Genomic DNA, 15,415 nt, shown 5'->3' with positions numbered 1-15,415 from the left:
TGGCACGATTACAGATTTCGAAGGCTGCGAAATTAGGCCATTTCTGTATTTTTAAAAGGTTCCAGCTCAAAGTTGATGAGCAATTATGCAACTAAATCAAGGCAATTAGCTGTTTGACATTATTAACGAAGCTCTAGAAGGTGACAGTCTCTTCCAAGTCTCTTGTCAGTGCAGCTGCGCTTTCTCATAGTTTGTTGCAATCGAAAAGGTCTGGAGAATGATAACTGTGAGCAGCACTTGCTTCAGTTTCCGCCTCTGAGATGGTGGCTGCCCACATGTTATGGTCAATTGCTGAAAAGCTCTCCCCATTGGGCATGCTGGTTCTTGACTACTGGAGAAGAAGGCTGGATTCCCCCCACTCCTTGGGTAAAAAGAGATTTAGCGAGACACCCAACATCTGCCTTTGGCTTTGACAACATTGCAGTGCCAGCGCCATTAAGATGCAAATTAAAGCTTCACACAATTGATTAAAAACATATTAGACAAAAGCTATTGGCAAAAATCTATGGGCTTGTTACAAAGCTTGATTAGGAAGCAGCAGCCTGTGCAAAAGGAGTACAACTACCACGCTTGCTATTCTAGTTCTTCTGCTGGATGATGTGCCAAAGCGTATCTGGGGCAATGACACCCTGCCACCTGGATACCAAGGGTCTATGGGTCAAACTAGATGTAGATGTCCCTACAATTATGTTCCCACAATGAGATTTCCTCAGACACATCTGCCTTGGTAGTAAGGCTTACAAATTCAGTCCATGTTTACCTATAAATGACTAACCACAAAACAATGCGTGCCAAATATAAGCTGCGTAGGTAAGGCCAATCATGGTGTTATGACAAACAAACATCTTTCACCACTTAGGAGAACACCTTTTCAAAACAAAAGAGCTGTCAAACTAGGAAAAGCAGGGATCCTTCTAGAAACCAAATACATATATTGCATGTATTAAACCTATATATGTGAATTTGGCTTGCTTCTTTCATCGGCAGACTGGATGTGGGTCTACAGGGCCAGATTCAGGTGGCCTTCTGGAGCTCCTTGCGGGGTGAGGACTGCTGGTCTCAGGTCTAATCTGCACTGCAGAAATAACACAGTTTGACACCACTTTAACCACCATGGGTCAATGCGATGAAATTCTGGGATTTGTAGTTTTGTGAAATATTTAGCTTTCTGTGTCAGGGAGCTCCGGTGCCTCACAAAATTACAAATCCCAGGATTCTATAGGATGGAGCCATGCAGTTAAAGTGGTACCAAACTACATTGTTTCTACAGTGTAGATGCACCCAGGGAGAATTCCAAACAACACTGTTGCCCTTCCTAAGTGACACTGCCAAGATAACACTGGATGGTACCGAAAGGCTTTCTCCATGAATTCATACCAATCCTTTGTGGATTTCTGTTCACCGTCCTATGCGTCTGTCTCATTTGGATCCTCCAAAGCAACCGTCATCCCACCTTCTCCTAGGGAAATCTGATAGGGCTGGTAAGAGATGGCCCGGAAGAGGGGATTTTGCTGCCAGGACCCCTGAGTGTGATCAGCCAATTCACGCTGGGCCCAGACCATTACCAGGGATCGCCAGGAGGGGAGATCAAACTTGATTTCCACATTCATCATTTGAATTTTATGGAATGTGCTTTTTAAAAGGTCAGAAGTTGCTCATTAAGCGGATGGAGCAGGAAACTGACAGAGATGAACTGCTTAAAATAGTCACTGAAGAGAAATTAATCATTGAAGGGGAGCAACTTCATAACGGAGCACAGAGCAGAGTTACTTTCATCTACTCTGGCCGCGGAGTTCTCCCGTCTTCCTCGCGGCAATATGTTGGTGGCTAATAAGAGAGGTTGTTATTTTCTGCCAATTTGTGCAGTGGCAACAGCTTCTCCATGGAAGTTCGCAGCCTTGTTTACCTGCCAGGCATCCCAAATGAGGAGGCAGACTTCAGGGTGGCCACCGGTTCTGTATCAGAGAGAAGGTTCTCCGCTTGAAGTAGCTGCCCAGTCCAGATTAGGTTTAAAGATCAAGTGCCCTAAGAAGGTAGAAAAAAAGATCTGAAAGTCATCTATCAACAGTTGTTACCTGGATAGCAGAATCTATGGCTGTTCAGGTCAGGGACAGCTTTACCATAAGGCCAGGTGGCATGGCATCCTCAAGAAGCAGATATTGACTGTCATGGAAGGGTAACGAATGGTTATTTCTTTTAGGAATAATGTGCCGGTTGAGTCTCCCTTATCCAAAATGCTCAGGACAAGAAGTATTTGGGATTTTGGATCCCCCCCCCCCCCCGATTTTGGAATAGTTGCGTATATACTGTATAATGAAATATCTTGGAGATGGGACCCCAACATGAAACTTATTTCTGTTTTGTAGACGCCTTATATACATAGCCTGAAGTTAATTTTATACACAATATTTTTAATAATTTTGGTTACAAAACAAAGTGTATTCACATTCAGTCATCAGAAAGCAAAGCTGTCAATCTCTGCCATCCATGTGGATGATTCTGGATTTTGGAGTATTCTGGATTTTTGGAATTCTGGATAAGGAAAACTCAATCTGTATTATTTTGTATTCTTTGCCAGGGATGAGAGGAGAGGCTTATGGGACATTTTGTGCTTCTGCACCAGGTTTGGTTAGCACTGGATATTCAGCAGAAACAAGAGACCCATCTCAAGATGCTCAAAAGATGGTTGACCAAGACCCTGCATGGTGAAATGTAGCTATGGAGATGCACTATGTCTCATAGCTGTGTATCCCAATGCAATCCCATAAAAACCTGGGATGACATTCAGTATGGGTCTTCTTCCTATAAGTGAACTTCCCAAGATGCTCAAAAGATGGTTGACCAAGACCCTGCATGGTGAGATGTAGCTAGGGAGATGCACCATGTCTCACAGCTGTGAGGCTGTCATTTGGTATGGGACTTACATTTTCATAGGTGGACTTATGTGTGTGGGAAATAGAACTGAGTCACTTCTTAAGGTCCATATTCACCTAGGAGCTGCTGCGATGTTAGCACATATGGGCATCTATTGTGTAACTGAATTGCTTCTGCTCTCCCTCCCTTCGCTGTCAGTAATGACAGCGCCTGTGATGTGTTACTTTTCCAAAAAGTAATACAACAGCTGGTAATGTACTTTCCTCCCCCTTTGTAATGAGTACCGTTATTCCTAAAGGCTACTTTGGGAGGGCACTTTGGTGGCTTTGGGGCCATTTTCTTAATTTTAAGTGTACTTTTTAATTTTAATGGCAAAACAACTCGTTTCAAACAAGCTTCCAACAGGCAATATGTCTCCCTCCCCAGGGCAAAGCAACAAGCAATGAGAGTAACAAATTACTTTGAGACACCGGCTGAGAGAAAGGGGTATAAATTGCGCTTGTCTTATGTGTGAGAAAGGGGAAGCGTGATTCCCCTCCGCTCCCTGTGTCTGAGATGGTGAAATATTTTTCTGTCGGTCTCAAGAGGGTCTTTACGTTTACAGGAACCATCTTGTGCAAGTTGCATAAATCGCCCAGCGAGACAAACTAAGACAACGACTGCCGTGTCGCCTGGACTTTTTAAAACATTAGAAGTGTCGCATAGATTATTGGACTCATTTTAATCCACCATTTGGTCCTTCTGCGCTTGTTCAGTGTCAGGAAACCCCAATGGGAGAATCCTAAGTGGGTGAAATCTCCATTTTCAGGCTTATTCTGCATTTAGATCTGGTGGTAGTGGCATTTTAAACTGGACAGGCCATCCCCTCCCGTCACCACTGTGTTGGTTGGATAGGACTCATGCTTGTTTTTACCATAGGAGTAAATCACTAGGGAGTAAAGAGACTATAGTAGAAAAGGGTCCCTCCCAAAGATCATTCCAAAGGCTTATGGTGTGGTGTTTAGTTGTTGCTTCACCAGTCAGCTGTGGATGTTTCGGCTCACTGAACTTGTTGCTGCTAATGGTTGCGGTGGATTGATCCATTAGGACTACGGAGCCGGAAAGGAAGTGGGCCAAGCGAAAGACGGAAAGCACAATCTGTTCCCTGGTACATTCTTGCATGCAAAGTTCTATGTTTCTCCATGACTCAGCCAGCTTAATGCACCATGGTCTATTTCCCATTTGGACCCTGCTTTGTAAAGGCGTTAAGCTCCGAATACAGAAAATAGTTCATGGATTTAAAAACAAAATGAAAGCAAACTTATCCATACTGGGTTACATCGTGTCCTCTCCAAACATTGAGGCAGCCAAACATCGAGGTAGCCGGCGTACACAGCGCCTCCCTTCATTTTTAGCCTCACAAGGTAATGTTATGGTTTGCCAATATTATACATTGGCTACTATGTGGTCATTCACACGTTGTTGTACTTTGTATGACTATGTGAATAATCTCACTCACAGGTTTGTTGTTTACACCATGGAACCGTGTCTCTGCACTTCTCTCCGAGTTTGGTTGCTCCTACATCAGCACTCAAATAAAGATGGACTCGATGATGCAAATGTATTCGAAGCACATTCAAGGCATGCAGAGTTTTATCCTGGTTTATCCTGGGTCTATTCGTATCGGTTATTCACATAGCTGAGAATGCAAATCTAAACAATTCAGAAATCCCCCCAACATCGATTATCCTGGTTTAAGTGGGGTTTTTGGCAGTTCTCCCCCCCAAATTTAATTGGATGCATCCCAGATGCATGTGAACAACAAACATTCAGGCCAGATTCTACCTGGATTATTTTCACCATTTGCATAACCCCTTAGTTGTGTTTGCATAACTATGACATCTTTCTTGGCCTGATGTCCCTCTTTGACCATCTTAAGAGCTAGCAGTTCATCAAATAAAGCAAATCAATTAAATTTCCAATCAGGATTCAAAGACAATTGGGGTTATTAAACTGCACTGATTTTGTGGTTTTCCAAAATTACAGATGCGTTGTCAGTTAGCCACATACAAGACACCTTGTTATACTCTGAGTCCATTCTGCTGTAGCATATAGGAGATCCATGTCACAATATATGACACTTGTCATAGCACTGTTATTGCAATATATATATATATATACACACACACATATATATATATCAAGCAAGCCATGTATAATTCTCTCTCCCACTGAAAAGTAAGGACAGGTTACTCACCTGTAACGGTATTTCTTCGAGTGGTCATCTGCGAATTCATACAAATGGGTTTCACTGCGCCTGCGCAGTGCTGTTCGGATACTTCTGGAATCACTGGGCAAAGTACACTTTGCAACATATAGAAACTTTTTGGCGGTAACCCCGCCCCCCCTCCTATAAAGCCCCGGTTCCCGCTCTTTTCCCCAGTTCCAAAAATTTTTCCCGCCAAGTAGGCGATGTAAGACAGAGCCAAAGTGAGCAGGACACCGAGGGGAGGATGGGCGGGATTTGTATGAATTCGCAGATGACCACTCGAAGAAATACCGTTACAGGTGAGTAACCTGTCCTTCTTCTTCGGGGTCTCTGCGAATCATACAAATGGGTTTAGACTGACAAGCTTAGGTATACGGCGGAGGGAGTGTCCTGAAACCCAAGCTATGGTAAACCAAGGTAATTTTATTACAGCAATAAACTTGTGAACCATAAAAACGTCAGTCCTGGTCTTTTTTTTTTTTTTTTTTTTGTAAAAGTTCTCCAATGCAGACAAACATAGAATGCATAAGAAGGGTATGTAGCAGTGTACAAACATAATTCACAGTTGTGACATACCCAATGGCAGTGTGCAAACATAATTCACAGTTGCAATGTAGTCATAACTTTGCAGAACCTGAGGAGGAATTGTAAGGTCATGCAAGACCCATCTCCCCAGAAACGAACACAAGTGAGCACATCATACATCAATTGGGAAGCACAATACACATAACAAGCCATCAGTGCAACCCAGAAACCAAGACAGCCCTCCCAAAGGCTGCATCACGAATTGCCCTGGTGTCCAGCCTATAATGTTTTATGAAAGTCAATGGCTGGGCCCACACAGCGGCCTTGCAAACATCCTCTAAAGAGATACCAGCCAAAAAAGCAGAGGATGCTGCAACCGCCCTGGTCGCGTGCGAACGGACCCTGGTCGGTACCGGTTTTCCCGACAGTTCATAACAAAGGCGTATGGTGCTGGCCACCCATTTGGAGAGTCTCTGTGGCGACACCGGCAAGCCCTTTTTTGGTTCCGAATAACATTGGAAGAGTCTCTCGGAACGGCTCGAACCCTTAGTCCTATCCAGGTAGAATGCCAAGGCTCTTCTAACGTCCAACATATGGAGGCTTCGTTCCTCCACGGTTGACGGGTTGGAAGCCAAGGTCGGCAACACAATGTCCTGACACATGTGGAACAGGGAGACCACCTTAGGTAGGAAGGTGATATCAGTCCGGAGCACCACCTTGTCCTTGTGAAAGCGGAGGAATGGCTCATCCCTCCGCAGGGCACAGAGTTCTCCCGCCCGGCGAGCCGAGGTAATGGCCACCAAGAAGACTGTCTTCCAAGTTAAAAGTCTTAAGTCCGTTGTGGCCAAGGGCTCAAAAGGCTTGGATTGGAGGGCAGACAACACAATGTCCAAACTCCAAGCCGGGGCAGGGAGAGAAATCTGGGGGTAGAGATTATTACACCCTTTCAGAAAGTTCTTTACCAAAGGGTCCCTGAAAAAAGAAGGCAAACCATCATATTGGAAATGAGAGCAAATAGCAGACAGATAACATTTGATGGATGAGAGACAGAGTCCCGCATCCAGCAATGACATCAGAAAGTCAAGCACCACTGGCACGGTGATGCTCCCTACCGACAAATCCCTTTCGCAAGGAAGGAAAGGAACCTCCTCCATTTGGAGGCATAGGATCTCTGAGTTGCAGGCCTATGCGCGGCACGGATCACCCTCCGCACCGAGGGTGTCAACGCCGTCAATGCAGGAGCCTCCAAGCCACCATCGGCAGCGAGTCGATGTCGGGATGCCGGACCCTCCCCTCCTGGAGGGTGAGACGGTCCGGCCTCGGTTCCAGCCGGAGAAACTCGCCGTTGGAGAGGTGTAGAAGCAGCGGAAACCACGGCTGTCTCGGCCACCACGGGGTGATGAGGATCGCGTCGACTCTCTCCCTCGACATCTTGGACACCACCCTGGTCAGCAGCGGAAACGGAGGAAAAACGTAGATCTTTTCCTGGGACCAGTCGAAAGCGAATGCATCTCCGAGAGGACTCTCATGTCGCATCCGAGAACAGAACTGGGGACAGTGGGTGTTGGAGGCTGTCGCAAACAGGTCGACCTGGGGGGCTCCCCACCTGTAAAAAAGGTCGGCGACTGTCTCTGGGTGAAGCCGCCACTCGTGGCAGGTTGATGTTCTGCTGAGTTGATCTGCTAGGATGTTTTCTTCTCCTGGTAAATGGATCGCCTGGAGAAGAATGCGTCTGTGGATGCACCAGTCCCAGATCCTCAACGTGATGTCCAGGAGGGTTCTGGATTTGGTGCCTCCCTGTTTGTTGACATAGAACATCACTGTTGTGTTGTCGGTCCTGAGCAGAATCACTTTGCCTGCGACAGTGGGTTCGAACGCCTTGAGCGCCTTCTCCACAGCCAACATCTCGAGCGCGTTTATGTGCAGCGAACGCTCCTGCGGGGACCACTTTTCCCTCACACATAGGTCCCGAAGGTGTGCACCCCAGCCATCCATCGACGCATCTGTCGTCAAGGTCATTTGTGGTCAAGGCTGGACGAAGGGCATACCTATGCACGCGTTTTGGGAGTCTAGCCACCATAAGAGGGAGGAAGTCACGGCCCTCGGAACGGTGAGCCATTTGTTTGGTGAGTCTGTCAACGGGTTGAATACGGAGAGGAACCATGATTGGAGCGGTCTGAGTCGCAGTCGCGCCCATGGAGTAACGAAAGTGGTGGAGGCCATATGCCCCAACGCCACCTGGATGACTCTGGCTTTGAGCCTCCTGCTCAAATGGACAGTGAGCACTGCGGTTGACAGAGCCTGGAAACGGTCCTGAGGAAGATAGGCCATCGATTCTTCGGAGTCGAGCACGGAGCCGATGAAACGGACCTGTTTGGATGGGGTCAAGTGGGACTTCTCTAGGTTGACTACCAGTCCCAAGTCCGACAAGAGGTTTAGAGTAAAGTGGATTGTCTCTTGGAGCTCCGGTCTTGACGGAGCTGTCAGCAGCCAGTCGTCGAGGTAAGGAAAAACGCTGAATCCCTTTTGATGGAGATAGGCCACCACTGGAGCCATGCACTTCGTGAAGACTCGAGGCGCCGTGGCCAAGCCGAATGGGAGGACATTGTAATGGTAGGCGTCGGAGCCTATGGCGAAGGCGAGGAACCTGCGATGGGATTCTCTTATCCCGACGTGAAAATAAGCATCCTTCAAGTCCACCGTCGCGAACCAGAGGTCCTGCTGGAGCAGAGGCAAAATGGAAGCCAACGTTACCATGCGAAAACGTCTATATTTTAAGAAGGAGTTCAGTTCTCTTAGATCCAGTATGGGTCTGATTCCTCCATCTGGCTTTGGAACCGTGAAATATCTGGAGAAAAAGGCTTTGGGCCATAAATCCTGAGGCAATGGAGAGATGGCCCCTTTTTGAAGGAGAGAGCGCACTTCGTCGAGAAGGGTGCCCGAGGGGGCAGTAGAAAGGAAAGCTCCGGTGGGCGGGAGCTCTTCGAACTCGAGGATATAGCCCCTTCGGACTATGTTTAAGACCCAGGAGTCGGAAGAGATGGAGGCCCATGAGGTGGCAAAGGGCCTCAAGATGTCAAGAAAAAACAGTTTAGAGGAGGCGAAGTGCGCTATGGATCTTCATGCCCTTTTCTTCCCCTGGTCGGGCTCCTGTCGACGGTTCTTTCTGTACCGAGACTGGTTGCGACGGCCCGAGGAAGATGATTGCTGAGAGGGGTAGCCCTGCCGCTGCGACCCTTGTTGCTGGAACTGACGTTCCTGGTAGGGGAATCTCTGGAACTGACCTTGGTGATGTTGCCAGGGCCGGAGACGCTTGCGGAAGGAGGAAGGGCCCGGTGTGGACATGCCATGCTTGCGAGCGGCCGCCTTCATGCGGAACTTCTTATTAAGACGCTCGTCGGTATCGGCGTGGAACAATCCCGAACCGTCGATGGGCATGTCTTCGATGGTAGATCTCACGCTCTGATTGAGATCGGAGCCCCGGAGCCAAGCGTGCCTTCTCAATGCGATGGAAGCCGACATCGCCCTTCCCACGCATTCCGTGACGTTCCTAGCCGCGGTGATGAGCCAGCTGCCAATTGAGTGGGTCTCATCCCTGATTTGGGTCAGGGTCCTCTGGACCTCATCGGGAACGTCCGGCACAATTGGGGAGATGCCTTCCATAAGCGTCTGGACATAAGCTCCCATACAGGCCGTGTAGCTAGAGGCCTTCGCCGCTAGAGCCGCTGCCGCATACGCCTTCTTGGCCAGAGCATCTATCTTCTTGGCCTCCTTATCGACCGGTGAAGTGGTCTGGCGCTGGGTGGAAGTCTGTTGAGCTCCTTCCACGATAGCCGAGTTCTGGCGAGGATGCGACATGAGCCACGGAGCATTTGGAGCCGCGACCCTGTATAGCGACTCGATCTTCCTTGGGGGCCCTAGGAGAGACGCAGGAGAGTCCCAGGAACGTTTGAGGATCGTTTGCAAGGACGGCAAAAATGGAACACACGGGGGTGTTGGGACCCGGCCATGGACCCGACGCTCGACTGGGTCTTCTGCATCCGCCTCTGGATAAACAAGGTCGATGTCCAGAGCCCTGGACATCTTAATGATGTGTTCCGCGAAGGAACGAACATCATCCGAAGGAGAGGCTGCCTCTGGATAGTGGAGATCTTGCCGTGACTGGCGCGGGGGGTCTTCCACATCGGAGAGGTCTTCCGTCGCGACCGAAGCGTCCGCCTCGGAATCGGAGGACTCCACCTGAGCCACGACATTGTGACTATCAGCTGGTCGCGGTGCCGGTTGAAGCAAAGCAGCTCTGGAAGCTGGAACGGGGTCCCGCTGGCGTTTGTCCAACTGTGAGCCTTCTTGGGGACGGTCCTGGGGGTGATCACGAGAGGGCATCCTGGACATTGCGACCCTCCTAGACACCTTCAGGTAGAACTGGTCTGCCTCGGAGTCATAAAACACGCCATCATCATCGGGCACCGGCAAGGGAGACAGAGGGACTGGCGACGGTGACCTTGGGTCCCGATCCCTCCGAGCTGGGGATGGAGAACGTGAAAGCCTGTCCTGGAAGTCTTCCTCATTTGAGAGGAGAAAAGGCACGGTTGCGGCTGCCGAAGGTCCCGGGGTGGACAAAAGTTGTTGGGCCTCCCTCAGTGAGGGCCTATCGGACACGACTGACAGAGTGTCCTGTCTTGGAGAATCCATCTGGATGCGAGGGCGAGTCGAGGACTGTGGTTGTTTAACCGTCTCAGGCTCTTTACGGGGACGATCTTTAGAATGCTTAGACTTCTTGGAAGCCGTAGCCTCCTGAGCTGAAGTCGACGACTTCCTCTTTTTGGATGACGCGGAGCCCCGCGGAGCATCCGGAGGGAAGAAGGGGATAGGAGACTCCGTGAGCCTTCCACCCGGTCTGGGTGTATCCTCCTTACGGGGGGCCGCCTTCGCCTTGGAGGAGGTGTCTTTACCGGTACCCGATCCTTCTTTCGGGTCCGACGGAGCTTCCTTGCGGGAGGTATGCTCCGATGCCGGCCGCGAGGTCTTGGCAGAGGCATCTCGCTTCCGAGATGATGTCGAAGCGGCGGCGGTGCCCACAGACCCAGATTTATGCGGGTGCTTGGTGGGTTCGGTGGTGGCACTGGGCTTGTCAGGTCCACGGGCCACATTTCTCTCAGGGGTGGGACCCCGGGAACGATCGGATGTCGCCGGGGGAGCACTTGACGGGCCATCTCTGGCGGAGAGAGCCGCAGAAACAGGAGCCACAGGGGCCGAAGACGGGCGGGGATCCCCTTCCCGGATCTTACCCTGGGCTATCGCTGAAGTGAGCCGCGATTCTCGGTTCTTCCTAGCCTGAGAAGACATCGATTTACAGAGGGAGCAGGACTTAACATCATGATCCTTGCCGAGGCAGAAAAGGCAGGAGGTGTGGGGATCCTGCACCGGCACTTTACCCCCGCAAACGTCACACTTCTTGAACGGAGGAGACATCGCTAGCGAGGTCGACAGATCCAAAACGAATTCCAAAATCAAGGTCAACAGTCCAAGAGTCCAGTACACGGGGGAAGGAGAAACGCCAAAGTCCAAAAAACAGTCCGAGTCCAAAAAACCAGTGATCCAAAACGAGCTAACAAGAGCGAAGTTCCAAACAGCAGCCAAACGCGGCGGAAAAAATGGAACTGGGGAAAAGAGCCGGAACCGGGGCTTTATAGGAGGGGGGCGGGGTTACCGCCAAAAAGTTTCTATATGTTGCAAAGTGTACTTTGCCCAGTGATTCCAGAAGTATCCGAACAGCACTGCGCAGGCGCAGTGAAACCCATTTGTATGATTCGCAGAGACCACGAAGAAGAAGACACATTTACTGGCAAGTATTTCCTGTGTCACTTGTCAGAGGTGTCATATCAACTGGAAAAACAAAACAACACACCACAATCCTATGCACTACTCCTTAAGCAAACACTCTATTGATTTCTGCTCTTCTGGTTGCTCTTGTCATCCACAGTCGCACATGTTGCCCATTTCAGAAGCTGCCAGTAATTTTAGATTCGTTTGTTTGAACATCCTTTGCTTGCAAGCGCTGGGCTGCATTTACACTGCAGAGTTGGTGCAGCTTGACACGGCTGCCATGGCTCAGTACTATGGAATTCTGGGATTTGTAGTTTTGTGAGCTATTTAGCCTCCTCCACAATAAACTCCTAATTGCAGGATCCCATAGGATTGCTACATTAAGTTAAAGCGGCATCTAATAGCATTAATTCTGCAATGTGGCAACAGGCTTAAATAGCAGTAAATGCTATGATAAACACACTTCAGGTGTTGCGACCAGAGTTTGGAGGAAAGATTCTCTTCTGGTTAAAAATAGATCTCCGTTTGATGAGTTTTGTGGCACTCTTTTCTGTCGCTCCTTTAATCCCTGCTGTCTGATACATGGCATGTCACTGTTTTTCCTACTTCACATTAAACTGGAAACCCTTGGAGATAATAAAGTGCATTCTCTTGCAACTGTGTAGGCTTTGCGAAGCCAATTGGTTTGAATACATTTTCTGGGCAACATTCATCATTTAAACTGCACAAATGATTGTCTTTTAGAAAAAGGAAGAAGCCCTCTGCTACCGTCTGAATATCTTTCATGAGCAGGGCCTGTTGTGGTTTGGGTTTTGCTTCCTAGATTGAAAACAAAGAAAAGGTAAGATGAATTGCACCTCTGCTATTGTATCATGGGGCAGTGGTTTGAATATGGGACAACAGTTCTGGAGATCGGGGTTCGATTCCCAGTTTGGCCATGAAACCGACTGGTTTACCTTGGGCAAGTCACTCTCTCTCAGCCTCTGGGAAAGGCAATGGCAAACCTCCTCTGAACAAATCTTGCCAAGAAACCCCTATGATAGGTACACCTTAGGGTCACCAGGAGACAGAAATAACTTCAAGTCACACAACAACAACAACATTGTACTGCTGTTACTCTCTGCCACCATTCCTCTTCTTGCCAGTTGAGAAGACTAATGGCTGGAATCCTATATGGAAGTTACGTCTTTGCAAGTGGACTTACATATGTGGAATTATAATTTGGGCAGTTTTATAATACATTGCATGTAACCTGGGGTTATTCCTAGAACTCAAGATTCAACAGGACTCACAGTTGTGGAGAAATGGCTTGGCCTGAGAGGCCTGTTGCAAGCTTGATGGACTGTAGCCAATAATGTGATCCTCACCAAGTGTTATTATGCAAGCTGGAAGGTTTAATTTACCTTCCTCTTGCATCATTTAACCCATGAGGAAGCGGTAAAGCAATGATCGAGGATGGATGTACCCTCTATAAAAAGAATGTATCACTAGAAATGTGCATACAGGAGAACGATTATCTTTATAAATGTTCATACACTATAAATGCAAATGTTCATGCAATACAGGATAGCCATCTCATTCCTGAGCCGCCTCCTGTTCTGTGCAGCGGAGCAAAGAGTACGCTTGCTAGGACATATACCAAAGATTCATCAGGATGGGGGAAATTTGTCTGTTTCATTGCACCCCACATTTGATTTATAAAAACCTTCCATCCCAAATTTGGATGCATACGTAAGTCAGTTTGTCAAAAATCAAACTGGATGGCAACTCATTTCCCAATGGAGAATGTTGTATGTTGATGCTGTGCCTGGTTGAAACAAGGCGGATGGATCTCAAAAGCTGCAGCTGCAAAACTTGGAAAAATTACTTTTTTGATTACAATTCCTGGAAATTGTAGTCTAATTTTTCCCCCAACTTCTGTGCAGCAGATCATTTATTTGGGATTCTCAGAGTCGAGATTCAATATATGGATTTGACCACTATATTCAAGCCAAAGGAATAAACTATGGGTAAAATACTATGACTTACTCTGGGTCACGCAGTTGATTCCATAAATGCTTTCTGGTCTGGCTGAGTCATTGCTCAGACCCATGAGCTGAACCTACTGCTCTTTGCAACAGATATTGGCCAGAACCTGCTGGTGATATATCCACGCATAAAGTTGTGCGTATGTCCAAATTACATATGGAAGGGACAGCTATGCTCATTCACTGTTTCTCATACAGTATTTTGCATTACAATGGTATTTCTTACATAGTGCTAGCATTCTCTATCTTTCCTGGCAGACACAGTACACCCCTATATCCATGGGGATACATTTCTGGACTTACTATGGAAACGCAAAACTGCACATAAGAGCAAGTTATATTGAAATGAATGACTCCCGATGGAAGCTGACCGTATAGTCACACTGGAGGACCTAGAGATTCTTAGAGAGAATGGCTCTGTAGGCATTTCTAGATCCTTCAACGTGACTCTATGGTCAACCTCTGCCAGTAGCATGCCATAGAATCATGCTTAAGGCCCTAGAGAATGCCTAGTGAGAACTTATTTTTTCAGATGTGGGTAAGGGAAACCATGGGTACCAGTCCCACGGATATGGATGTTGCACTGTATTTACCCTACGTTCAGATGGTATAGGATCGGAGCTATGGTGTGCTTTTGTGTGAATAGTTGAGAACTGAAATCCTCACCCAGAAAGGCTGGGATCTAATGCTTATAGTCCTCCAGAATAGGGATGCTGGTAGCAGCCGTGATCTTGGCAGCAAGCACCGGTTTAAAATTTTATGCCATTTCCCTCTAGATGCCAGAGGCTCTTAAAAAGGTCTTAAAACCATGTGTTCAGGACACTTTTAAATAACTTACAGCGCCTGTTTAAAGACCCTGTTTCAAACCTGGCACTCGGTCCTCTAGATGAAGGAGCCTCAACTTTTTAACGCTCTCAGCCTTTAAGGAACCACTGTTCCCAGACTATTTAGAGGCCTCTTCCAGTGTTCGGCATCTGCAAGGCGGTGGGAAAAGCTAAAACTGTCCATGGAGAACTGTGCAAATATGTATTAATCTCAGCCCTGCATTCCTTTTTGTTTTAATCCTCAAGTTTTCTTTCTCTGTCCTGAACGTGAAGACATTTGTGGATTTCGATAAGGAGAAGTCGTCTTTCATGCACCAGTTTTATAGCCGTCTTCCCACCCGATGCAGATAACAAAAACCATGTGGGAAGCCTGGTGAAGATATCATGTTTATTTCTTGCTGAAGACTGGTTACGTACATCACAATCATGGATAATTTAATAGGATCTTATACTCTCTGAAGAAATCTAAGAATAAATATGAAAAAAAAGAAAGAAAGAAAAATATTTTATTCCAATGGTCTCCGAAGACGGCTGATATATCTCACTTTTCTCTCTCTCTCTCTCTCTTAAAGATACTCTTTGATTTCATGTCGAATATATAGACTCTCTCTCCAAAGGGTAAAAAAATCCATCTGAATCTTGTTGTTACTCACCACAAAATCAAAAATAAAAGTAATATCCATTCATTGTCCAAAGCAAAGATTAGCTATACATTAATGACGCCACGCAGGGAGTGCTCAGTGTCCAAGAAAGCATCCGAGTCGTAGGCAAAGGACTCTCCTTTGTCGAAGAAATAGTAGTGGTTCGGTTTCGCTGCCTCCCGCATTAACCTTCTACTGGTTCTTCAGGCTGAAAAACAAAACCCGGGGAGAAGGAGAAACTTTTTATGCAGCTGCAACAGAAACTGGAAAGCAAATAACTCTGAGGATTTGGTACTGGTACAAAGTATTGGTTATTACCTTTAAAGCCTGACTTTGGGTCCATGTTACCTATGGGATTGTCTTCTCCTATATAACCTGCCCCATACACTTAGGTCCTCTTGGGGACATTTAATTCAACTGGCCAGGACTATACTTTCAACTAAATAAAAT

The 15,415-nt window shown here is 47.4% G+C and overlaps 1 protein-coding gene across 10 annotated transcripts in view; it reads right to left on the bottom strand.

Annotated features, from left to right (window-relative positions):
• Positions 1-14,698: 14,698 nt before the first annotated feature.
• Positions 14,699-15,415, bottom strand: part of ZMAT4 (zinc finger matrin-type 4) — a 109,866-nt gene continuing 109,149 nt past the window's right edge. For all 10 annotated transcript variants that reach the window (XR_006104642.1, XM_042475212.1, XM_042475209.1 and 7 more), the window contains one exon: positions 14,699-15,173. Coding sequence is in view for 9 of the 10 variants with exons in the window: in XM_042475212.1 (XP_042331146.1) it covers positions 15,158-15,173 (16 nt within the window). In the remaining variant the exon portion in view is untranslated. The remainder of the gene's footprint in view (positions 15,174-15,415) is intronic.

Source organism: Sceloporus undulatus, chromosome 6 (genome assembly GCF_019175285.1).
Source record: "Sceloporus undulatus isolate JIND9_A2432 ecotype Alabama chromosome 6, SceUnd_v1.1, whole genome shotgun sequence".
Classification (NCBI taxonomy): Eukaryota; Metazoa; Chordata; class Lepidosauria; order Squamata; family Phrynosomatidae; genus Sceloporus; species Sceloporus undulatus.
The sequence above is the reverse complement of the archived record's forward strand: the minus strand, read 5'-3'. Positions and strand labels throughout refer to the sequence as shown.